Below are 26,168 nucleotides of genomic sequence, written 5' to 3'. Positions count from 1 at the left end.
CTGAATTTGCCCTAAACTGGTTTAAATCTTACCTGTCTGAGCGCAAGCAGTTTGTTGTGTTGGGTGGTTGTAAATCTGAGGCTGGTTCGGTATTAAGTGGTGTTCCACAGGGTTCCATCTTGGGCCCCTTACTCTTTAGCATGTACATTTTTCCGTTGGGCAAACTCCTCAGATCACTAGGTCTAAACTTTAATTTTTTATGCGGATGACACCCAGATGTACATACATTCTAAATCTGGTGTCAATGCGACTGTTTCTCGTCTTTCTCAATGTATTTCTGAGATCAAACAATGGATGTCTGATAACTTCCTTTCTCTAGTGACAAGACTGAAGTAATGCTCGTAGGGTCACCTCACCAGTTACAGACGGCCAAGCCTTCAGCCCTAAAAGTGGATGGCTCAATTGTTCAGTTTAAAAATAAAATAAAAAACTTAGGGGTGATATTTGATGCCAACTTAAAATTTGAACTACATGTTCGAAATGAAGTAAAAATTAAAAAAAATAATCTCAGAAATATTGCCAGATTACGTTCCATGCTGTCATTTCCTAAAGCCTAAAAGTTAATCAACTCTTTTGTTCTCTCTCGTATTGATTATTGCAATGCTCGGTTGGCTGGAGCCTCAAAAGCTACCGTAGGCAAATTACAGTTAGTGCAAAATTCTGCAGCCCGCATCTTGACTAGGACTAGCTCAAGAGAACACATCACTCCAGTTTTGAAAACCTTACACTGGCTTCCTGTAAAGTTTCGTATTGATTTTAAAATCCTTATGCTCTCTTACAAGGCCTTAAATAATTTGGCCCCTCAATATTTGCCAGACCTTTTAGTACCCTACACCCCAGCACGCACTCCGTTCCACTGAAGCTGGTCTCCTAAATGTCCCGGCAACCCGCTTGAAAACCATGGGGGATAAGGCTTTTTCCTCTCTTGCAGGCTAAACATCGAAAACAAAAAACCTCGTAATAAGTTTGTGTTTGACTTTATGAAACGTGTTCTCTCAGCACGACACCAAACACGCCAGCATGAACACATACATTATAACTGACTGACACCACAAAACTCACGTTCAGAATAAAACGGTTCAAAGAGAATTCATCTTCATTAGCGCTAATGCTCATCTGCTCCAAACAACTGTCACAAACTCTGATAAATGACATCATGAGACGAGCGAGAGATATAGAGAGACACAGAGAGACAGAGAGAGAGAGAGAGAGAGAGAGAGAACAGATATGAAGTGCATCTGAAGATCTGTTCTGTACGCAGCATGAAGACCTTGAGATGCACACAATGAGTTCTTCAGTAACCTTCAGAGTCTCTCGCTCTTCTCTTCATCACAAAAGAGATTTCAACTGTGTGTGCTGTCTAGTGGTCACATGGTCACGAAACAGAGAGAGAGAGAAACAGAGAGAGAGAGAGAGAGAGAGAGAGAGACGGAAAGAGAGTTTGTTTATGTACATTAATATTTCACTGTAATGTTTGTATTTATCGTTTGCCTTCTGTTATATGTTCAATACTTTGGCAATATTGTAAGAACACACAATCATGGAAATAAAGTACCTTGAAATTGAGAGAGAGAGAGAGAGAGAGAGAAAACGTACACACACACGTACACACACACACACACACACAAACACACACACACACACACACACACACACACACACACACACACGGAAAGACACACACAGACAGTGAGAGTGAGACAGAATCAATGAGTTCTTCTCTGATGATCATAATAAATGACATGAATGGAGTTTGATTAGAGACAAACACTTCAGTCAAACACAAAAACATCACATGATTAAAATAACACAACTGTCATCACCAACACACTTATTCATCACAGATAAACCCTCAACTCCAGAATGATCTTCAGAACCTTTCATCAAAACTGATCCACTCGCTCCATCTGTCAAACACTTGATGTTCACATTATGCATTACTATTAACCAACACACACACACGCGCACACACACACGCACGCACACACACACACGCGCACACACACACGCACGCACACGCGCACGCACACACACGCGTACGCACACACACACGCACACACACACGCACGCGCACACACGCGCACACACATGCGCACACGCACGCACACACACACACGCGCAAACACGCGCACACACGCACGCACACACATGCGCACACACACACGCGCACACACGCACACGCACACACGCACGCGCACACACACACACGCACGCGCACACACACACACGCACACACACACCACGCACCCACACGCGCATGCACGCAAACACGCGCACACACACGCGCACACACACACACCTCTCCTGACACCCGACATCAGACCTGAAATCTGTTTTATTCTAATACATCAGACCTGAACGTTTGTTTTATTCTAATAACCTAATGTAGAATCTTGCCGACAGTTCAAACTAAATGTAAGATTAGCAAAGAAGCGTTACCATGGAGACACTCCAGAAATCCCCCACAATCCCTCCACTGCAAACTCACATTCTGATGTGACACGCCCATTTCTTACCATCCAATTAATTCACGAATAAAGTAACATCTGAAGACTTCTTAAAATGTGATATGAGGTCATATTAAACTCTTGTGTTTATGAAGCAAATCTAAACGTCCTTGCGTATGTCGAGATGTAGAAGCGCAGGTTCAGATCACAATGACCTCCTGTGTGTGTCACGAGCGAGGACACAGAGTTTCTCCTGGAAAACAGACAGAGACGCTTTTATAAAACCACATCAAGAGAAGAAAAACATCAATCACGACGACTCGCGCAGACGCTTTTGTGTCGCCCACAAAACTACAGCGGACGGAGCGATAAGAGCGCATACCTCCTGAAAAATAATTCACTTTCAAGGGTACGAGGCTTTTTTTCTCCGTACATTTGTATTTCTTTGTCACCGGACTTCCATTAAGCTCGGTGGAGAGATAAAGAAACCACAGACACGGTGGAGAATTAACCAACCCCATTTCAACAATCTACACTGTTAAGCATGTAAACTATAAAGTAACAGGACAAAAGTGTCATTAAGGTTTGTGAATCAGACATTACGCTAAAAGCCTCGGTAATAATGCATGTGCTGACGGAAAACATCATTTATATTCAAGTTTGTTAAATGTCTGAATGCTGAATTCCTTCAGAGAGAAACACAGAATAGATTTTAGTAGAATGCTAGTGACCGAGCTTTAGTCTTAAAAACATGTCTTGTGTAGCTTCAAAAGTTGAATTTAAAAAGCTTCAACATTGACAATGGAAAAACTTCACAAAGCATTTGAATACTCACACACACACACACACAGGTCTGCAGTGATGGTGTGAAGGCTAGAGGAGTAAACGCATACATCAGCACCACAGAGATGAGAGACCTTCAACAGGAGGTCAAAAAACATCCTGCAGTTCTCCAGCCTCACGCACACACGCATGCGAAGAATGAGCCGTCAGAACATACACATATGACATCACATCTATTCACATATAAACCTGACACATAAACTCAAATGATGTGATGTCATCAGCTCTCTTAATTACAAACACACACCCTACATCACTCTGTGGGTCCTATCGTGCACCCGGCGCAATGCATTTGAGCTCATTTGTGCGCACAACAAGATGGATTCTCTTCTCTTCTCTTCTCTTCTCTTCTCTTCTCTTCTCTTCTCTTCTCTTCTCTTCTCTTCTCTTCTCTTCTCTTCTCTTCTCTTCTCTTCTCTTCTCTTCTCTTCTCTTCTCTTCTCTTCTCTTCTCTTCTCTTCTCTTCTCTTCTCTTCCCTTCCCTTCCCTTCCCTTCCCTTCCCTTCCCTTCCCTTCCCTTCCCTTCCCTTCCCTTCCCTTCTCTTCTCTTCTCTTCTCTTCTTCTGTAAGTGTGTGTCAGAAGCATAAAGTTGCGCAGCGCCAGCTTGTGTACCAGGGTATTCCTGCTTTTCATTAAGAGTGTATTTCATGTATTTCATAGAGTGAATTTGCACGTTCACTCGGCTCATCGCAAGTGAAAACACTGGTGATAAGACTGTGCTATTATCGTCCTGTGTGTACAAGTCTTTACCCACAATTCACTGTGAGAGGGAGGAGTCTAGTGATGCTACACTGAACATATGAAACACATGCACACGTAAGTATGCGCCGGCATACTTTCACACTCAAGAACCCTGCGTTCAGCAAACCAGCGGCGTCTTGTAATGCCTTCTCATAAGGGCACTAAATCTCTTTCTCGCTTATTTTCCTTCCTGGTGGAACATTCTTCCCAATGCGGTCTGGTCAACCACATCACCACAACCTTCAAAAAACTACTTAAAACACACCTCTTCTGTGAAAAAGAAAGCACACTAACCCTCTCTCTTCTCTCAACAGGTGTTGTTCTGGCTTTTGTTGAAACTAGTATCTTTGTATTAGCAGCTATTGTATTATTGCTCTTTTATGACATATCACTTATTGCTCCCTGAACTCTCTGTAAGTGGCTTTGGATAAAAGCGTCTGCTAAATGACTAAATGTAAATGTGTGTGTGTTTTTTTAAGTGTTATGAGAACAGATGAGGATTGTGGAGCTCGTAGTGTATGAGATGAAGGATTAAACTGACCTGCACATTTCGTTCGGGCTCTCAGTGGAGGTCCAGGAGCTCCCGTTCCTCCCTCGCCGGGTCGTGTCAACAGAACACTGATCTCATATTCTGCATCGGGGTCCAGATGACCGATTTTGTGTGAGGTTTTATCCACTGGCTGAAGGTCGTACATTGTTCCCGAGATCGTACGATACTCGACCTCACGGTTGACGATGGGTCCGTCTCCGTTGATTGAGTTTGCGTTGAGTTGAATCCAGAGATACGTGGCACCAACCGCCATCAACTGAGGAGGAGCGATGGGAACCGGAGGCTCTGAGGGAAAGAACAAACGTTCAATAAATATATATGACAAGAATTCCACATGAAAGTACATCATGATGAATTATAGCGACTCAATTCCTTCAAGTGAACTGGTTATGTGATTTCACTATCACTATTCATTTCTATATTTCTATATTCTTTCTGTGCACAATGTATTTTTTTCATCCAAATCTGAGATTGAGTTTGAGAGAAATGTGTGCTGTTCAATAAAGAAATGGTGTTTGAGAAATTAAACACATCGCATCTGAGATAATAAATAGCATCTCTCCCAAACACCATCATCCAGACACTATTGACAGGAGTCGTTTTACTGTTTTAACCGATTCTTCATAAAAAGGAGATTAAATTAGAGGAAATCTGTTGCTGAAGACAGAAAAGACGGCAGTAATCTCAAACATGTGTCCTCAAGAGATTCAGATCTACAGGTCGACCCACTGTGGCCCCAGTGAACAGAACCCCTAAATACCCATAATCCCACAACACCCCGACTGCCAACTGCAAATCACCTCAAATCAACTCATTAATCCCAAACAACACCATCGCCATCAGACAGACGGACGCACATGCAGGAGAATATCCCCTGGCTCTTCATAGTCACACGATGACCTTTCACCTCTCGAGAACACTCCTTCAATGACTGAATGATGAACGAAAAGACACTTGTGAACTTTTTCACCTCCGTACTCCAGTGAACACAAAAGCACACGGATAATCACAGACGCTGAACAATCTAAAGACGTCGCGTCACTTTAATGAGACAGAACGCTTTGACCTCCAATCCGATTGACCAACTCAAACCTGTGACAACAGCACATCATCCCATAAGAAAGATCAACTACAGATGAGATGTCCTCAATATCTCAATAATTTATCCAAAGACATCAATGAGATTACATGGAGAACAGACTGAAACTATTGTTTAAGACTCGTGTGCGTCTCAGATGTTTCTCCTGAGAGTCATAAATGTGACAAATGCGTCTGTCATGAGAGTTTGAGAAGAGACGTCAACAATGAGTCAAATTTAACAGACTCAGGTAATGAATTAATTTTATTTGATGTCATCATAATGAATTAGCTTGCAAGAAGCATGGAATGTAAAGCTACGTTAACCCGCGACTGCTATTGGACTTTGCCAATTGATTTGCTATCGTAATGCTACACAGTTTAACGTGTTTGAAACCTACATACAGTCGAGAAATTGTGATCCACAATAACAGAACAACAGATGCTGTATAATCTCTTCTGCATTTGTGTGTTGCCATAGTTTGTACAAGCGGAAACTGAGGGTCGTGCGGAGCAGCGGTTTAAGTTTACTAAGTTTAGTTTAAGTTCACTATAACTAAGTAGTAGTAGTAACCCACATTCTTGTGAACATTTGGGATCATATTAGTACACAACTGCATGAAATATATCACACTGTGCAAGTGATGTTTGGATATTTCATAACAAAGTTCTTCCATATTGTGCCTTTAAATGAGACATACTCAGATTAGATTTCAACTCCATCAATTCTCCTGAACTATGAAAGAGAAACCGATGAGCAATAACACGTTTGAGATGTTTGCAGCCTAGAAACATCACTGGTCTTAATGGAGGACTTAATATAGTAGTGTCTTTTTGCAGGGCTTCAAGGTCAAAGTTCACATCCGTGACAGTAAAGTGTGTGTGTGTGTGTGTGTGTGTGTGTGTGTGTGTGTGTGTGTGTGTGAGGAGAAATGACTCTATAGGTCTCCCGCGGCTCTCACAGACGTCTCATTCATCTTCAGAGCGACGGCTTCATTCAGGCGTGACCCCGCCGGCGAGAGATCCGGACACTAACAGACGTTTAATGTAGCGGTGTGACGCTGAGCTTTATAGAGACATCCGTCACACATTCTGACTTCATCAAATCCAGCTGAAACAGCGTTTAACGGCATCATGACACATCACACATCAAGCATTTATAACCCTCCACTTCACACAGACAACATCTCCTTATTGTCTGGTCTTCTTCCTCCCTTAATGGACACTTGGCATTGCTCAGATGTGTCAAATTCATCTTCTCTCGGACACAGATTTATCTAGAAGACCACATTCAGAGATCTCAAGGCCAAATGGTCCGAGCTATGTGATCCACATTCATGTTATAGCAGAATACGGTCTCATTAGTGTCTGTTTTACACAAATACATTATACATGTAATACATATACGATCATATATTAAAGACACATTTGAGATAAATCTGAACATGTCAGGTCTCCTGAGCTTTCAGAGAGCAAACTCTGTCTGTAAAAGCTTGAACGAAAAGACTCAAGAGTGTTTAAACACAACACTGATGAGAGACACAAAGACTCTGAAGGGATTAGTGTGAGATAAGCAGCAGAAACACGCCAGCCGTCATGTTAATAAATGCTTGACAGACGCTGTAAGCGTGTGTGTGTGTGTGTGTGTGTGTGTGGAGAGAGAGAGAGAGAGAGGGGTTAAAGTACATGAAAAGACAACTGAAGAGACCCCCAACCTCACGGACCACAGCAGATACTGACAGTGTGTAATAACAGCTGTTGTTCAGACAACAGAATATTGGGAGGAGTGAATGCATATGTGTGTGTGTGTGTGTGTGAGTATTTAAGCATTATAATTGGGAGAAGAGTGTTTATATGTGTGTGCGTACAGAATGTGTGTGTGTGTAGGATATAACAGCTGTTATATATTTTTTTTGTGTGTGTCAACTGTTGTACAGGCTATTTGGAGACATGTGTGTGACTCTACAAGAAAGGGTGTTTAATATATGTGTGTGTGTGTGTGTGTCATGATAGTAGGACATCTGTGACCCATTTCGGTAACACACCTGCCTGCACACACACACACACACACACACACACACACAAACACACACACACACACACACACACACTAACACAAACTGTATATTGTATCCTGTAATCGTCACTCAACCCCAAACCAAACTATCACACAAACCTGTCTGCATTTTACATTTTCCAAATAAACATCTTTCATTTATAATCAATTTACAGTATGAGGACACGGACTGATACACACAGTGTGTGTGTGTGTGCGTGCGTGCGTGCGTGTGTGTGTGTGTGCGTGTGTATGTTTTTTCCTGGGTCAAAATTGGTCTTCAGTGGTTGTTGACCCAACCCTTGATCTGCACATCCAATACTGACAATAAATCAAATAGAAATACAAAAAATATTTGATCATTCGTCATTTTATACAGTTTATTATTTCTTTGTTTTACAACCTTTATATAATTGGGTATGAAATAATGAGACACAGATATTACCCGTCACTCTCACTGTACATATTCTTGCCCTCTTTGCTAAAAAGCAGTATTTTTGCCTTATTATTGATTTCTATTTGTCAAAACTATTATTACCCATATCCCATATTTTAAATAACAGTTCTTATTTTCAAAACATACAATTAGATTGAATAAGCCGCTAGCTAACATCTGATGATTTGTTCTGGTTTCACCTTTCTTTTGTCTAAACTATATGATTTTATAGATCATTTACTACACATTTTCAGATTTGGCGGCTGACAAAAAAATGTCCAATGTAGGAAAAAGTGTGTGTGTGTGTGTGTGTTTAACACGGCCTCTCTCTCACACACATGCCACACGTGAGATATTTCTGAAATGTCTCCATTAATCTCACATGTGTCTCCCCTCAGGTTCCAAGAGCGATCTCAACACCGTCTCGATCTCAGAACTCCACATGAGCTCAAACATTTCTCATCAAACTGTGTTTGACGTTTGACAGCTCTAGACGTTCACTCCATCGTCTCATTCGTGTCTTTTAGATACTATATATCCCGAGGAATATACAATGTTCTTCAGGAACTCCGATTTAACTCGACGAAGTCTCCTGAGCGACTCAAGAGCCACATCTGAGCCATGAAATGTTTCAGCCTCTGAAAGTGATTGACAGCTCTCCGTCGAGACAGTTGGGATTAACTGCATCCATCACATAAACCTGTCGGTTAAAAAACTACAGGGCCGTAAATTCAACGGTCTGCTCGGCGAGAGAGAGACAAAGAGAACGAGCGAACATTGAGCCGATGAAATATTGAAGGCCATCACCAGACTCTCTGAAGATAGAACAATTCAGGATTTACATCCCGCCGGAGAGATAAATTGATATCAAATGAGCGCTGAAGGGCCGCGGGTGACAGCTTACTGTACATCAATTCAATCCTTCTGCTAAAAACAGACCGACGGTCAAGGGCGACTCTTAAAACGTCACACACACGCCCATCAAAACAAAGAGAGAGCAGAACATTAGCATAAAACACACACACATCCGCTGGCATCGTTCACAGGAAGATGAAGGGAGCGGGTCATTCTAAAGTCACACCTCGTCCTTCACACAATGAATCAGGTGTTGTGAAATCCTCACCAATACAAGAATACCTCTGACACGCGAGGATCTTATAAAGCCTTCATTATTGCCTATATAGTCCACTGAATGAACATGAGTGAATGACGTTATATATCCTGCGTCTGACATTCCTCATTACATTTAGTCATTTAGCCAAAGCGACTTACAGGTGAGATAAACAATGCCGTCATTACACTTATATTACACCTGTGTGGCTTTATGGATTGATTTGTAAAAGTTTATTTTTACATTATTTGTCACATTTATTGTATTCGTTTATAATAAAGAAGAGAACAAAACAAATGTTTTAAAACCCGACTGTATATAACATTAATTGAATGTGTTTATTATCAAAGTTATTTATCTTAAAATATGTGTTTATTGTTTAAAGTTATTTATTTATTTATCAAATAAATTATTAAAATATACATAATATAATTATGTTCCTGTTTTAAACAAAAACATTTAGTTAAAATAACGTAAAAACCCTGAGAATAAAATCTAAAAACTTTGGTTAAGATTTGAATTATTTTCATTTTAATTGAACGAATTATGAAGTAAATCCAACTCAATTTTATTATGTTAAACCCATTTAAACTGGTCAAATGAAGTTTATTTTGTGTTGAGACTACATAAATTGTCATGATTCTCGAGTGGTGAGACACGGAGAGAGGACCCAGGTGCAGACAGCGGGTAAGGGGTTAACATATTTTAATAATAAATAATAAAACATAGACCCATGTGGGGGTAACAGAACAAAACAGGGATACAATAACATGACTAAAACTAACTACACTTAAACAAGACTTAAATTAACTTTTGACATGAACTACAAATAACTAAACTAGAGTACAAGACACAAGAACTCACCACACAAACCACAATGAACCAGCACAAGACAGAAGACACAAGGGCATTAAATAAGGGAGTAAAAATCAAGAGGGAAACAGGTGAAGGGCATTAATCAATAACGAGGGTAACGAGAGGATGGGAACAAAGACGAGACAGGAGAGAGAGTATGGAAGGCCATAAGAACAATAATTGCCTCTCTCCACACAAAACATGAGGTTCTGTCATGATCCTGCCACTACACTAAGAGAAACATGACATGATGCAGCAGAATCATGACAATAAATCATTTTTCTACATATAACTTTGCCAGTTGATCTGTAGTTCCCAGCATGCTTTGCATCTGACTGCATAAATTCATTTTCAAGATTAATTGTCATTTAAAGTGTTTTTCAGTAAACTTGTTCGTGTTTCTTTTTGAGATTTAGGAGAGTTTTGGTATTATATTTAACTTGAGTTTTTTTTAAGTTGTAACTGTTGTTTAGAGTGTTTTTGTTCAGCGTAATTTATTTGTTTACTTTAAGTAACAAAAACTAAATGTATTTAATAAGTAGAATTTACTTTATTCTGGTTAGTAAATTGTACTTGAATTATGGCAGCAAATATTACTTGAAAAAATTGTTATGAGGATTTTATGAAGTAAAGAAATATGTGTATAAATGTTCAGTCGTGGCATCAACGTTCACTCTCCTCCAGCTGATTCTAATCTGACGGTTGATTCACGTTGAATCCTCTGATGTACACTCAACATCAGAGTGCATTGTGGGTAAAAAGTAGTGAACGGAGGTTGGGAATGAGTTGTTCACTCGTAATTCCGACACCACTACAAAATGGCGGACACCCGATAGAGTGCGCTATACAGGAGATAGGGGGCGAATTCAGACACAGCTTGTGTGTGTGTGTGTGTGTGTGTGTGTACTCACGTTTGATGGTCAATTCTCCGTAGTTAGACACTCCCACACCGCAGTTGGAGTGAACGATGCATCTGTAGCGTCCTGAATCGTGTTTAGTTGTGTTGACCACATCAAACATGCCGATGAATCGCTGGTTATTCCACGGCTTGGTCGCCTTCATAGGAGCTTCTCGACCACCGATACCCTGCATACACAAACAAACACAAGAGTACACTGATGTGTGTCTTTTTCTTTCATCTCCTCTCAGAGAAAAATGTGCTTTATATTCAAGAGAAATATATATTATAACGTATATAATATATTCATGTGGTGTACTTAACATTATATTAATATATCCCTGTACTCTGCAATACGAAGCTATATAGCCTACCAATTGGTAAATCTGATAAAAGATAAATGGCTCACATAGTATTTATTTTCCATAGTATGGCAGTAAATGGGGGACGAGATCTGTTTGGTTACAGACATTCTTCCAAATATCTTCCTTTGTGTTTAGCAGAACATATATATGTATACAGGTTTGCACCAATCTGACGGCAAGTAAACGATACATTATTAGGTGAACTGTCCCTTTAAGGCGGATGCTGATGTATTCGAGTCAGACGAGCACATGATCACATGTCTGTCATGATCCCTGGATGAGTCTGAAATGCATACTGTGACAGTACGTACTGAATTTGAATAAGAACGTATCGGCCGATAAAACAGTACGTTCTATATAGTATGAGTGGGAGTAGTCTGATTACATTTGGAACATACTGCGTCCACCATGTTTTATGGTCATGTGACCTGTATGCCCTTTGACCTATGACGTATTAACAACAACCTACAGGTGAGCGTTGATAAAACATATTTAGTCACAAGAAATTCATTTATTGGCTCTTACGTTAAAAACAGACGTCCTCTATAAAGTTTTCCGCTATATTTTGTCGATTTACTTTTGAAATGTGACCGTTGCTCAGCTCCCGTGGCATCATGGGATAGATAAATGTCCATCCCATCCACACTCATTAATCTTGGTGGAAGTAGTGGACCATCGTCTACTGTTTTTTGCATTCTGAGGTTTGAGACATACTACCGTATTCATGACTCATACTCATTTTCACCTACTATATAGTATGGAGTGATTTCGGTCGCAGCCCTGTCTGTGTTTCCCTTCATGTTATGGACTTATGTTACTTCCTGTTCCTGTTGTAGTTCGTTTGTTCATTGTGTCATGATTAGTTGTTAGAAATGTGATCTAAGGCCTCTTGTTTTTAGTTGATTCTCGTGTGTCTTGGATCGTTTGTTATTCTGTTTCTTTGATTATTTTCATTAAAATTCTATACTGCACGTGGATCCGCTTCCTGTCTGAATAACTCAGTCGTTACAATGTCATAAATATAAAAAACAAATATTGTATTGTAATTATGATTATACATTAAAATCGTCATATTCTAATAGGTTAGGCAGACAAACTGTTTATTGGAGAGTTATGAATTTATTGCAGTTTTTGCCTAAATAGATTTTCATATTGTCTCTTAACGGCATAAAAAAGAAGCATTTATTTAAACAGGAAATAGACAGAAAACAAAGACAAAAAGTAATTAACTATAAAGTTATAATAACACGTTAGAAAGGATGAAACAAACGGTAATTATAAATGAGTCCAGTATCTGCGAGCGAGCAACGACAAAACTCTTCTACGCCGGTGACTCATCTAAACTTCTGATTGGTCATCACGTTCATGCGCTGTGTATGATTGGTTCCCAGATAGCACAATCCATCTGGCTTACGTCTATTTGACGTCTGCATTTACATCTGCAAGACATCTACAATACATTGTTTGCTCATCTGCAATACGTTTTGGAGAAGACTGAACGTCTGTAATACGTCTGCTAAAGATCTGGATAACATCTGCTGTGTAAAACATCTGCTAAACATCTTAGAAAGAACAGTTGTTCACAAACATCTTACAGACATCTTCTGGAGGTCTATATGACATCTGACAGCAAACATCTCAGAGACGTATTCGGGATGTAAATGTAGACGTCAAATAGACGTAAGCCAGATGTATGTGTGCTATCAGCGATGTGAACACGAAGACATCTTTGATGCACCGTGATTAAACGTGAACGTAATGCTGTAACGGACACGTTTCGTTCATCTTCACATTGCATTTGCCTTTTCTATTAATTGAATAAAGCGATGTGAACAGGCTGAAATGCCTGAGAGCCCTGACTCTATTTCTGTTTTCATATATTTACATATATTATGGGAGGGAGAGGCGTGTGGTGCAGCTGTCATGTGCTTGATCAGGCACATGGAAGTCAGTGATATATCTTCATTAGTGTTATCAGGGGACGTCTCTTACTCTCTTAATGAAACCTGTTTGTATAAGTGATATACCAGCTGACAACACAACACACAACAGCAGCTAAATCCAGTGTCACTTCAGTTCTGACTTGAGTTTCGCTTCAGCCATCAGCTCTCTACCACTGTACAAACATCTTACAAACGTTCAGATAACGTCAGGTCAGTGATGATGAGTGAGATTAGTTCAGAGAGACACGGGGACATGTTTGTGTGAGACAGTGTTTGTTTGTGTGAGATAGTGTTTGTTTGTGTGAGATAGTGTTTGTGTGTGTGAGATAGTGTTTGTGTGTGTGAGACAGTGTTTGTGTGTGTGAGATAGTGTTTGTGTGTGTGTGTGTGTGTGTGTGTGAGAAAGTGTTTGTGCGTGTGTGTGTGTGTGTGTGTGTGTGTGAGATAGTGTTTGTGTGTGTGAGATAGTGTTTGTGTATGTGAGATAGTGTTTGTTTGTGTAAGATAGTGTTTGTGTGTGTGAGATAGTGTTTGTGTGTGTGAGATAGTGTTTGTGTGTGTGAGATAGTGTTTATTTGTGTGAGATAGTGTTTGTTTGTGTAAGATAGTGTTTGTTTGTGTAAGATAGTGTTTGTGTGTGTGTGATAGTGTTTGTTTGTGTGAGATAGTGTTTGTGTGTGTGAGATAGTGTTTGTGTGTGTGAGATAGTGTTTGTGTGTGTGAGACAGTGTTTGTGTGTGTGAGATAGTGTTTGTGTGTGTGTGTGTGTGTGTGTGTGTGTGAGAAAGTGTTTGTGCGTGTGTGTGTGTGTGTGTGTGTGTGTGTGTGAGATAGTGTTTGTGTGTGTGAGATAGTGTTTGTGTATGTGTGATAGTGTTTGTTTGTGTAAGATAGTGTTTGTGTGTGTGAGATAGTGTTTGTGTGTGTGAGACAGTGTTTGTGTGTGTGAGATAGTGTTTGTGTGTGTGTGTGTGTGTGAGAAAGTGTTTGTGCGTGTGTGTGTGTGTGTGTGAGATAGTGTTTGTGTGTGTGAGATAGTGTTTGTGTATGTGTGATAGTGTTTGTTTGTGTAAGATAGTGTTTGTGTGTGTGAGATAGTGTTTGTGTGTGTGAGATAGTGTTTGTGTGTGTGAGATAGTGTTTATTTGTGTGAGATAGTGTTTGTTTGTGTAAGATAGTGTTTGTGTGTGTGAGATAGTGTTTGTGTGTGTGTGATAGTGTTTGTGTGTGTGAGATAGTGTTTGTTTGTGTGAGAAAGTGTTTGTGTGTGTGAGATAGTGTTTGTGTATGTGAGATAGTGTTTGTGTATGTGAGATAGTGTTTGTTTGTGTGAGATAGTGTTTGTTTGTGTAAGATAGTGTTTGTGTGTGTGAGATAGTGTTTGTGTGTGTGAGATAGTGTTTGTTTGTGTGATAGTGTTTGTGTGTGTGAGATAGTGTTTGTTTGTGTGAGATAGTGTTTGTTTGTGTGAGATAGTGTTTGTGTGTGTTGTACCTGCAGCCAGAGGTTAAAGTTGTCTTTCCATTCTCCATTGACAGTGCAGTGAAATGTGGCCGTCTGACCGGCGTTCACCTCCACACCTTTTATGTGAAGAAAGTGTGGCGTGTTCACTGCAACACAAAACACACTCAATAAACGCACACGCGCAAGGGTGTATACGTACAAACACATGCTTTCACAACAGAACAATCAAACTGAACTATATGAACCCTATAGACATAACTTCTTAAAGGGACAGTTCACATGTGTCTCTCTGACGGTTCAGAGACATCCAGTACTGAAACTCCGTTTTAAAGCGTTTTAAAAAAACAAGAGGAAGATTTTTCAGGAACATTTGACAAGCTCTTTACCGATTTTTTTACATCTCTCTCAACCTCTCGCTTCACCCTTCTGAATAAAAAGCACACACACATAAAATCTGTTTTGGTTTCTTGATTAATCAGAATATTAATGTTTGAGTGTAAGTGTATTGATTTAAGTAATGAAACACTCTCATTATCTTTAACAAAGCATCTCTCCTCATGTCATATCAGGGTCATTTCAACTCATTTGTGAAGTGAAGGTTCATGTCAATTAATGTCTAATGTTTGAGTCGATGTGCTGCCTTGACCTTCGATACATCCACAAACAATTCTAATGTGACCTCTCTCTCTCTGTCTCTCTCTCTCTCTCTCTCTCGCTCTTGTTTGACGTCTCTTATAACCTCGACCGACCGATCTTCTCCACGTCTCTCTCTCTTTAAAAAGATTTTTTTCACTGTGTCAGGTGTTAGAGCAGGGGTCGGGAACCTTTTTTAACCAAAGAGCCATTTTTCCAGTTTTGGTTCATTCATTTTTGCAAAAGAGACGTTTCTAAAACTACTATATACTGTATATATATCCTAACATCTTCAGTTATCTAACATGTAACCATTTTTTTAAAAGAGCACATTCCTATAGTACTGATACTGATATGTGTCTTCTGACTTTGCGTTAGGTATGTTGAACTTCTTGAAATACTGCAGACCGATCGGCAATTGGCATCAGAGTAACGCGAGAATGTTTCCAAAGCACACGTCGCTCTGCTCTCGCTGCACTTTGACATCATATGCCGATCGGTCTGCGCAACACCTCATGAAAGCTAACATAACTAGCATCTTGCTAATAGCTTTGTAGTTTAGTTTGTACGTGGTCAAACACTTACATACTGGCATTGAAACTCCTGTCAACCTTGACAGCTGTATGTATGGGCTATAAGCGATATGTAGTTTTGTGTAAAATATCTGATTCAATAACGAGAAGATTTGAGCACATCACACTGTGGGATTCTGTGTGTTTTATACAGTATATTTTGGTAAATACACACTGGTGAAGTGGCCAATCATAGCACATCTCGCTTTACAGAGCGATGAGCTTCCGCACGTTCAGAGAGGAGATACAAACATGCACGGAATGTGTCAAATACAGCGTTTGGCATACACATTGCATTACATCCAAAACAAATGATAATATTAGTTTAAGTAGTGTCATATGACTCCTTTAATAAACACACTGCAGACATACAGAGATTGGGTAGATGGTTTAAACAAAATCTAAATCTCGTCTGATGAGATTATAATTTTTACAGCTAAATGTTGTTTCAAAAGTCAATCATCAGTCAAACCTGATCCATACAGTTTATGTGGTTTAACTGATATTAAAGGCATAAATACATATAATAATAATAATCCACTCAAAGTACAAACAATTTGTCATATTCGTGACACATTTCAGTATATAGATCTAAACGTTACCGAACGTTTTTATTTTAATCATTGATCATCTAGAGAAAGAAATAATAAATAAATATTATATGACTATTTCATATTTTGTCAATTTGCACATACATCCACATGTGTGCAGGAACGTACAAAAAAGTGTCATAAAAACAGAATCTAAAACAATATGAAGATATCTGTAATACTACTTGAGGTGCAGTCAATTTCATTGCCTTCTACAAAATAATGGTTTACTCAGTAAATATGTCTGCATGAACTGAAATCTTTTGGATTTCCAGATAAGTCCAAAATCAAACCTTTTTGGACTCTGTAGTTAGCAAAATGTGATTTATTTTTGATGTTTGCATCAGTTTGCTTAAAGAGTAAGAGAGAAAGTGAAGTGAGGGAGCTGAGAGTTATCTTACTGCACTGATGGCCCTGGAGGACGACGTCCTTGATGGCTAGCAAGCCTCGCTGGCCCGAGGTCACCACTTCAAAGACGATCTGTGGAGAAACGAGAAAGCTCATAACCACGGTGATAAATGAACACCATCTGAAAGTGTCCCACACATCGACTCCCGCGGGGGCCTGAATTTAAACAACGACTCGCCACGCGGCCGGAGGAAAACTCTGAAGCGCCGTTCTTCATTACAGCTGATTAAAACTCCATTTATCTTCACTTATTGGACTTAATTTGTTGAATCAGCAGGTGTGAGGCGAGCAGGCTCCAAGGGTTTGCCTGGTGAACGGGCTGCCCGTCCAATGACAGTGTTTATAGAGGTTGTAAATCAGTGAGGTGTCTGCGCTCAAACTGTTTGCCTTACGCCGGCTTTATACAACCAACAATTCAACCGGACAGCCAGCCTCACGGGGTCGCGGCCAAACAAAAATAGAGAGGCTAATATCTGAAGCAAACAAGCGGTTATTGATGGAGCCTCCCCAAATATACTCAACCCACAGCAGCTACAATAAGACTATGAGACCAGACTTTTGTTTTTCATTCGTTCCTCTCATACACGTGATGATATTTTATCTGAAATGTTTTCTGGATTAATGGGTTCAGATGAGGTCAGAAGATATTAGCTTGTTATCAAGATGAGAAAATACATGAAAACTGAACACAACCAGGTGAAGGTTAAGACTGATGAGCGTCTCACCTGTGTGTCATCAAATCAAGACTATAATTATACATGAAAGTCCAAAGAATCAGCAGGTGCTTCACTTACTGTATCATACTTTACAATTACACTACAGTCATCTATCATTATCATGACATCACTCACTCTCTCAAAATGTCACGCTGACCGAGCATCATTTGAGACCGCACGCTTTCTAAATGCTGACATAAGATCAGAAAGACACAACACATGAGCATCTCCAGCTGTCTGTGATGAACCGCACCCAGAGTCAGAAGACCAGCCGTCCGTCTGACAGATGCCCGCACATCATCTCAAACACAACGTGTGTATGTGGCAGCTGCTTGAAAGGGACACTTCACCCAAAAATAAAACAGTTCTGTCATCATTTACTCACCCTGGAGTTGGTCCAAATCGGTACAATTGTCTTTGCTCTGATGAACACAAAGAAAGTTGCCAAACAGTTCTTGGAACCCATTGTAGGAAAATGGACAATGGCCATCAAGCCTCAGAACTGTTTGCTTTCCTACATGTTTCAAAATATCTTCAACAGAATGTGCTGGTCTGAAAACGAGGTGTGTTCAGGCGCATTGTTGGCCCATTGCTATTTTGAGGAAATGAAGCGAATTAGTTTTTTTAAAGATTGCGTCAGTAATATAAGCCTGTAGAACACGTGTGCATCCTGCTTATTACACACACAGGGATGCGCAAGCAGCACACAAACGGGTTACAATTTGGAAAATTTAATGTAAAGGATTATGAAACGGCAACCCTTGCAAATTCCGCCATGTAAATAGCGAATGCACAATGGAACTGTTCCTTTAAGAATGAGAGACCTTAGTGACATCAGCCAAACTCACCTCAGAGCTTTCTTTATATGAGATGTAATGAGTTCTGCATGAACGAGTGACTGACACAGATCAACAGTTCATGTAAAAACTGTCTGAATAACTCCTGAAATCAGTTTGTGTGTCTGAGAGACACATGTTCTGTGAGAGTCTCATCCGGGTCTCTTTCTAATCTCTACAGCTGCTCTAAAGAAATAATTTAGCAAAGCACAGATTCCCAGCGAGAGGTCACATGGGTCTCGTTCTACCAATTAACATCAGCGGCCGAGAGAGCAGCACACTAATAAGCAGACATGTGTGAAACCACAGCCCTCTCTCTCTCTCACACACAGCAAATGTGAAAATGAAGCCAAATAATGTCATTGTTATAATGGAGGTCAGACGGTCATTATTTCTATAAGAGAGCGAGAGAGAGAGAGAGAAAAACATCAAAAACAGATAAGACCTCCTTAATATCTCAACTATTTCTCATAGGGATGCACGATAAATTATCGGCCATATCGGTATCGGTGATAAGGTCGTTTTTAATGTTATCAGTATCGGCAATATTACAATTAAGGTGGATATATTATAGCCAATAAATAATAAATTATTACCTCTAATACTATAACTCACACCTCTAAGCAACAGTAGAGGATGAAGAAAAGAGGATGGTAACGGCACGATTCCAAGTCACCATTTGTCATTTTAAATATCGCAATAAACACTGAACCATGGACGGTATACCGTGGTATTACCATACAGTGAGATTTTGATATTGTTACATCCCTATCCAGCACAGTTCTGTCTTTCTGTCGTGATCATTCACTTACTGATGTTAGGAAAACATTATTGATGTAGATACAGTATATAGATATTTATGAAAAGCATATTGTGCGAATCAGACTGCTGTCTGAATGCTTTCTGTCTTGAGATCTGTTAGACTTGTGGATATTACGAACACTTTTATACACTTCTATAATTTCTTTCTTAAATGAAAAATATACCAGAAAGGCTTTAAAGTTAAAGAATGTTTAACTAGTGTAAAGTAGGCTTGGTACATGATTTCAGGGAAGAACTAACGGTGGCCTTATGTTCTGCAGACAATGTTTTCAAATAAAAGTTTTCATAATCCACTTTTTGCCTTTTTTTTCAGTCTTATGAAATCTTATATTGATATCTAGATACTGTATATCGGCCAATATATCAGCTATCGGCTTCCCATGTTAAAGAATCATCGGTTATCGGCCAAAATTGACATGTCGGCGCATCCCTAATTTCTCATCAAAAACTGTCTCACCTTCATCTTAGATATTTCTCCTGAGAAAACCAGTCAGTAATGTGACAAATGTGTCTGTTATGAGAGTCTGAGAAGAGACGTCAACAATGTGTCAAACTGAGCTCAGATCCGTCTCGTCTGCGATCAAACGAGATCTCAATATCAACTCAAACATGTCTCATCACTCAAATCCAGATGATTTTACGTCCAGACCTTCATGTGTCTCAACAACTACACTCTCCTCGATTCTCTTTTCAGAAACATCCGAGACTAAAGGAGACTTTATTCTCCTGAGGTATGAAATAGAAACCTATAACATGTTCCTGTGGGTGTGTATGTGTCTTTATAAACACTACAGTTCTCTGCAGTTATTTATAATTCTGATTGGTCAGTGCTCAAGCGATGTGTGTTCGCTCACCTGGTAGAAGTTTGGCCAGTAGGTGCTGATGGCGAGCTCTACTGGTTTCCAGTTTGTGCTGACAGGTCCAGATGTGTTCCACACCGGCAGACCCATCGGACTGTTGTTCTCTTTGATGTAGACGTTCAGATGGGCCGGACTGCCCCCCTCTCTTCCAGACACATAATACTGAAATGTGACACAGTGTGTGTCGTTCTCTTTGAGTTGAGGAGTGAAGAGTAAAGCTTTCTGTCCAGCGTAACGGCTCGTTGAATTCACCATCATAAATGCTGAACCTGTAAGAGACATCAGAAAGCGCACGGGTGAACATCAATCCTGTCCTGCTGTCTCATGTTTTCAACACTCTGTAGATGTGCGTGTTTCAGTCTCTCAACACCAAGCGTTTCACTGAAAACATTCAGAAAGAAGTCGAGATGACAGAAGATCTACTGCATTCTGAAGTGTGCACCTTACAAACACCATGACATCCCATGATGCCACAGCACTGCTACAGATGAGCTGAACCATCCAAACCGATCGATACAGAATTTCAGAAATATATTTAACTTTATTTTATATTTACACACAGACGCATGCCCTTAAAGGCACAGTTCACCTAAAAATCCTTTCCTCATCCCCGTGTCATTTCAAACCTGTGAGTTTCTTTCTTCTTGGTCATCAAACAACACTGAACTCTATTGACTTCCATTGTATGACCACAAAACCACAGAGACATTTCTCAAATGATCTTCTTTTGTGTTTCACTGAAGAAAGACTCACACACAGATTTACAACCACACGATCTCGCCTGATATCTGTCTCATCTTTACACGATCCACCGCAGTGTTTATCAGAAACACATTTGTGTGTTTATCAACACATTACGTGTTTATCAACACATTACACAAGTGACCGTAATGAATTAAAGATTCACTTCATTAAATGAGCAGATTCATTTATCTAGACACTGCTAATGAATGAATATCTGCTTCAGTCACACTCACACTCACGCCACAACAGACACATGAGCATGCATGCACACACACACACACGCGCGCGCACGCATGCAAGCACACACAAACTCATGCACACAGACATGCACGCACACATGCACATGCACACACACACACGCATACAAACACACACAGACAAGCACACGTACAAACACACACGCATGCATGCACACAGGTACACATGAATGCACACAGACACACACGCGCACACACACAGAAACACGCACAAGCACACACACACAGAGACACGCACAAGCACACACAGACAGAGACACGCACAAATGCACACACACAGACACTCGCACATGCACGCACGCATGCACACACACACACACAGAGACACGCACAAGCACACACAGACAGAGACACACACAAATGCACACACAGACACTCGCGCATGCATGCACGCATACACACACACACACACACACACACACACAGCGACACGCACAAATGCACACACACAGACACTCGCGCATGCATGCACGCATGCACACACACACAGAGACACGCACAAATGCACACACAGACACTTGTGCATGCATGCACGCATACACACACACACACACACACACACACACACAGCGACACGCACAAATGCACACACACAGACACTCGCGCATGCATGCACGCATGCACACACACACAGAGACACGCACAAATGCACACACAGACACTTGTGCATGCATGCACACACACACACACACACACACACAGAGACATGCACAAATGCACACACACAGACACTCGCGCATGCATGCACGCATGCACACACACACAGAGACACGCACAAGCACACACAGACAGAGACACGCACAAATGCACACACAGACTCTTGTGCATGCATGCACACATGCACACACACACACACAGAGACACGACAAATGCACACACACAGACACTCGCGCATGCATGCATGCTTGCACACACACACACAGAGACACGCACAAGCACACACACACAGAGACACGCACAAATGCACACACACAGACACTCGTGCATGCATGCACGCATGCACACACACACAGAGAAACGCACAAGGACACACAGACAGAGACACGCACAAATGCACACACAGACTCTTGTGCATGCATGCACACATGCACACACACACACAGAGACACGCACAAATGCACACACACAGACACTCGCGCATGCATGCATGCATGCACACACACACACACACACACAGAGACAAGCACAAGCACACACAGACAGAGACACGCACAAAAGCACCCAGAGACACTTGCGCATGCATGCACGCATACACACAACACACAGAGACACGCATGCATGCACATACACACATATACATGCACACACACACACGCATGCATGTACACATACGCAGACATGCACGCGCACAGGCAGAAATGCTTCATGGATGCACACACACACACACAAACAAACACACACACAGTAAGGCGTTTGACCAACATAGAATGTAAATGTCACAGAGTAAAATAAAACATTGATGAAAGTCATTCTGAATGTTAAAAGCATCACAACATGTCACGCAGGATCACTGATGTCTTCAATCATGTGTATTTATGTGTGTAAAACCATGACTGCCAACTTTTGAGTTTTTTTAGGCCCGCCGGGGGGATTATGTTGAGGAGGAACTCCAGAGGGCATGGGATGGCGGAAAGTTGTATAAAAAACACAAAAACCTTGAGATGTATTTTGCAGTATTCAACGCGTATTTCTACCGATTTCGTCCGGCTACAACATAAACAAACACGTCCTGATGATGAAGTGTGAACTAACATCACACATTCCCTACACTATAATCATGTGTTCTGCCCCGCCCCCTCACCTGCCATTGGTCAGTCATGTGATTGGTTCATGTGAAATATATCTGTACATCACACCACACGACTGCCTCAAATCAACTAAACACATCACCTGATGTACATTCACCTGACATCATCATGTGACATCATGACATCACATCCTGTTCACTTCTTCATCCGTCATAAGTGAAGAACCATTCACAATACGAGCAGGAGAGTAAATTAAGGCTGCACTGATATTTAACATTTAGTTTGTTTGCACAATAACACAACATCAACACCATATTACTCTACAGCTGTATGATAAACAATCACAGGAGCTGTCAATCATCACAGACTCAGAATAATGACGCAGTAAATCATAATTGACTGTTTCTTTTTTTACCGCAGTTCTAGTGCTGCGAGTGTTTTTTCTCTTCCTCCCTAATGATAACACGTTCAGCCCAATTATCCACCGCGCACGTCTCCTCCTGTGGTGTGGTGAAGGGTCCGAACGCTCGGCTGCTGTCAGGGGTCTGCAGGAGAATGTCTTTATTAACATTTCACATAGAGAGAGAGAGAGAGAGAGAGAGAGAGAGAGAGCATCTGTGCATTTAGACTCAAGTTCAATATTCCGCCACCACACGTGTTCAGACGTGTCAACATGTTACCCGTGTACTCTGACATCTACTCTTCACACACGCGTGTTCATTCAAACACATGAAGCTGATCTCTCCTCAATCCTCATCTGTCTGTACATTTAATCTATAAGACACTTCAATTCAACTCTTCAATTATCTTCTTTTGTGTTGGGACGAAGAGAGAAACTCACACAGGTTTAACATGACACAGGATGAAGAACTAATGTAAGACTGTACTGTCTCTTTAAGAAATCACTGCTGTTTTGTTTCACGTAAACACAGATCATACAGATGTCACGGGTGGAATAATGACACAGATTCCAGTCCTTCCGTGATAACGTGTGACACAGGATCTGAGCCGGTTACTCACACAATGTGCTGATGTAATACACAGATCACAGTCACTAATGGCACAGGATTTTAAAGCAAACGCTCACCGATCTGACAAGGTGAAGCATTACCTGCGCAGAACCGCCGCTGATGAGCGAAGAGACACCTGACGCTTCATTAGAGCATGCTGGGATACGGCCTGAAGCCGTCAGAGCTCATTAAAAGAGTCCTGGACATCACAACATTATTATGACCGCTGCTTGCAAACGCTCCCATGATATTAATAAGCACACAGACGTTTCCATACAGCGCTGCTTAAAACAAAAATAACATCTTCACATGAGCTTCAAGCATCATTCACAAATAACCTCGTAATACACACATTTAATAACGCAAACACGCAAAACGATTGATAATAAATACAAAATTATAATTTTGAGTTATATTAATATATATATCATAGTTATATTAAGTTAATTTAAGTTAAAGTTTTAGCAATTTTACTATGTGCTTTTGTCATTTTATAATCTATTTGTTTATTTTTTATGTTGCGATATAAGATTAATTCGTTAAAATTGTTGTTTATTATTATAATTTCAGTGCTTTAAACTGATCTCATTTCATTTTTGAGGCAACATTTCAATGTGTCATTTAGTTGAAGTTTTTCCAATCATTTTAGCTTTAACTCAAATAAGCTTGCGCCAAAGCCCAGAAACATAAATATACTCGTTTTTAAACCTTAAAAAGATGAGATAAAAACTATGTGTTGAATGTATACGTGTAATCTTCTCTGGCTCCGTGACGGTGGCTCACCACGCCGAGATCAGACCGAGCATCAACGTCTTCATGTCGGGGGGCATTTAAACTCATTCTGCTCTGAGCGACGGTATAAGAGGGGTTTGTAATTTCCAGTAATGACTGGCTCTCATTATTCTGCTCTCATTCAGGTCCTGAACCCTGTGAAAATCATTTTGTGGCTGAAATGGGAATGAAGGAGCAGCTCTTTAAACTCAAAGCCTCCAGGTCTCATTTGCTAATAAAACCGTGCGAGGTCACACCCCGAGAAAAGACCTGGCGGCGCCTCTCAAATGTCAATGTAGACGAGGCTATTCTCACATTCTGCCACCAATCAAAAACGCTCTCGCTGTGAGAGTTCGGCGGGCCGCGCGAGAAAACCAGGCCGAGCTCAATTTCCCCGAGCCCTGGCGTCAAAAAGAAACGACGGCGAGTAAAAGAAGCGTGATTGAGCGGAGGCTTCTTTTGTCTGAGCGTAACAATAGGCCAGGAGAAGAAACTTCATTCTGTCTGTCTGTCTAATGAATGAGAGCCGGAGAACTTTCTGAAGCTTGCAGGAAAAGAATAAGTGCTGTCTGACGTCTTTAACTGGGAGCTAATTGGCCGGGGAACAGACGGAGACGTCTCTCTTCTCCTCTACATCATTACCGAATACCTCCAATCATTTCATTTAAAGAAACAGTTCGGCTAAAAATCAGCTCATTGTAATGCTGTTCTGACCGTGCAATATTTGAGATGCTAGACTGAGCTGATTCTGTCTAGTAAATAGATAATATCACGTGAATAGAGTCTCGTGTCTATACAACACATATTCCACATGAAGGTGACAGGAACAATGATGTTAGAAGAGCAGCTGCTCTTCAACAGGACCTCAGAGGTCTCGTTTGGTTAAAAAGTTGTTTTGATCAATCTTAACAACATAAAGAAACTTTACTGCGCACGCACACTTTTTGACACATGCGCAAACAAGAGATCGGCTGTAGATTATTTCTGATAACAATCAAAAGAAACCGAGAGGAAGAGTTGCTTGGCTAAACTTGTCTCTCCAATATTTTACAAACTACAGGATCCATTTTACAACTGTTAATAACCCTGTTTATTTAATCAATGAACGTATAACTAAATTAAAAAAATTAATTATTTAATACAATTATTATACAATAAAATAATAATATAAATGAATATGAACATAAGTAAAATATAAACCGGATGTTTATAACACTATGTTCACACCAAACGCAAATGAAGTGTTTAAGTGCACAAGTAAATTACATGCAATGATTTGAATGACGTGAATCGGGCGGCGCGATTACAGCGAACGTGAGTCAATCTCGTCTTCAGCGAAGAATAAAAATATCTGTCAGATCGCGTCACTCACATGAAAATAACAGACTTTTCCCGCAAGTAAGGAAGAGCGTTT

At 40.5% G+C, this 26,168-nt stretch overlaps 1 protein-coding gene across 1 annotated transcript in view; it reads right to left on the bottom strand.

The window, feature by feature from the left end:
- LOC306892465 (receptor-type tyrosine-protein phosphatase mu) overlaps positions 1-26,168 on the bottom strand; it is a gene marked incomplete at its 5' end in the record, with an annotated part of 122,902 nt that overhangs the window by 54,538 nt on the left and 42,196 nt on the right. Inside the window, 5 exons of the mRNA XM_079453592.1 lie at positions 4,574-4,867; positions 11,029-11,203; positions 14,818-14,933; positions 16,984-17,062; positions 20,219-20,493. Coding sequence (XP_079309718.1) covers positions 4,574-4,867; positions 11,029-11,203; positions 14,818-14,933; positions 16,984-17,062; positions 20,219-20,493 — 939 coding nt within the window. The remainder of the gene's footprint in view (positions 1-4,573; positions 4,868-11,028; positions 11,204-14,817; positions 14,934-16,983; positions 17,063-20,218; positions 20,494-26,168) is intronic.

Source organism: Barbatula barbatula (assembly GCF_947034865.1).
Source record: "Barbatula barbatula genome assembly, chromosome: 3".
NCBI lineage: Eukaryota > Metazoa > Chordata > Actinopteri > Cypriniformes > Nemacheilidae > Barbatula > Barbatula barbatula.
Note: the sequence above shows the minus strand (reverse complement) of the source record. Positions and strands in the feature narration are given on the sequence as shown.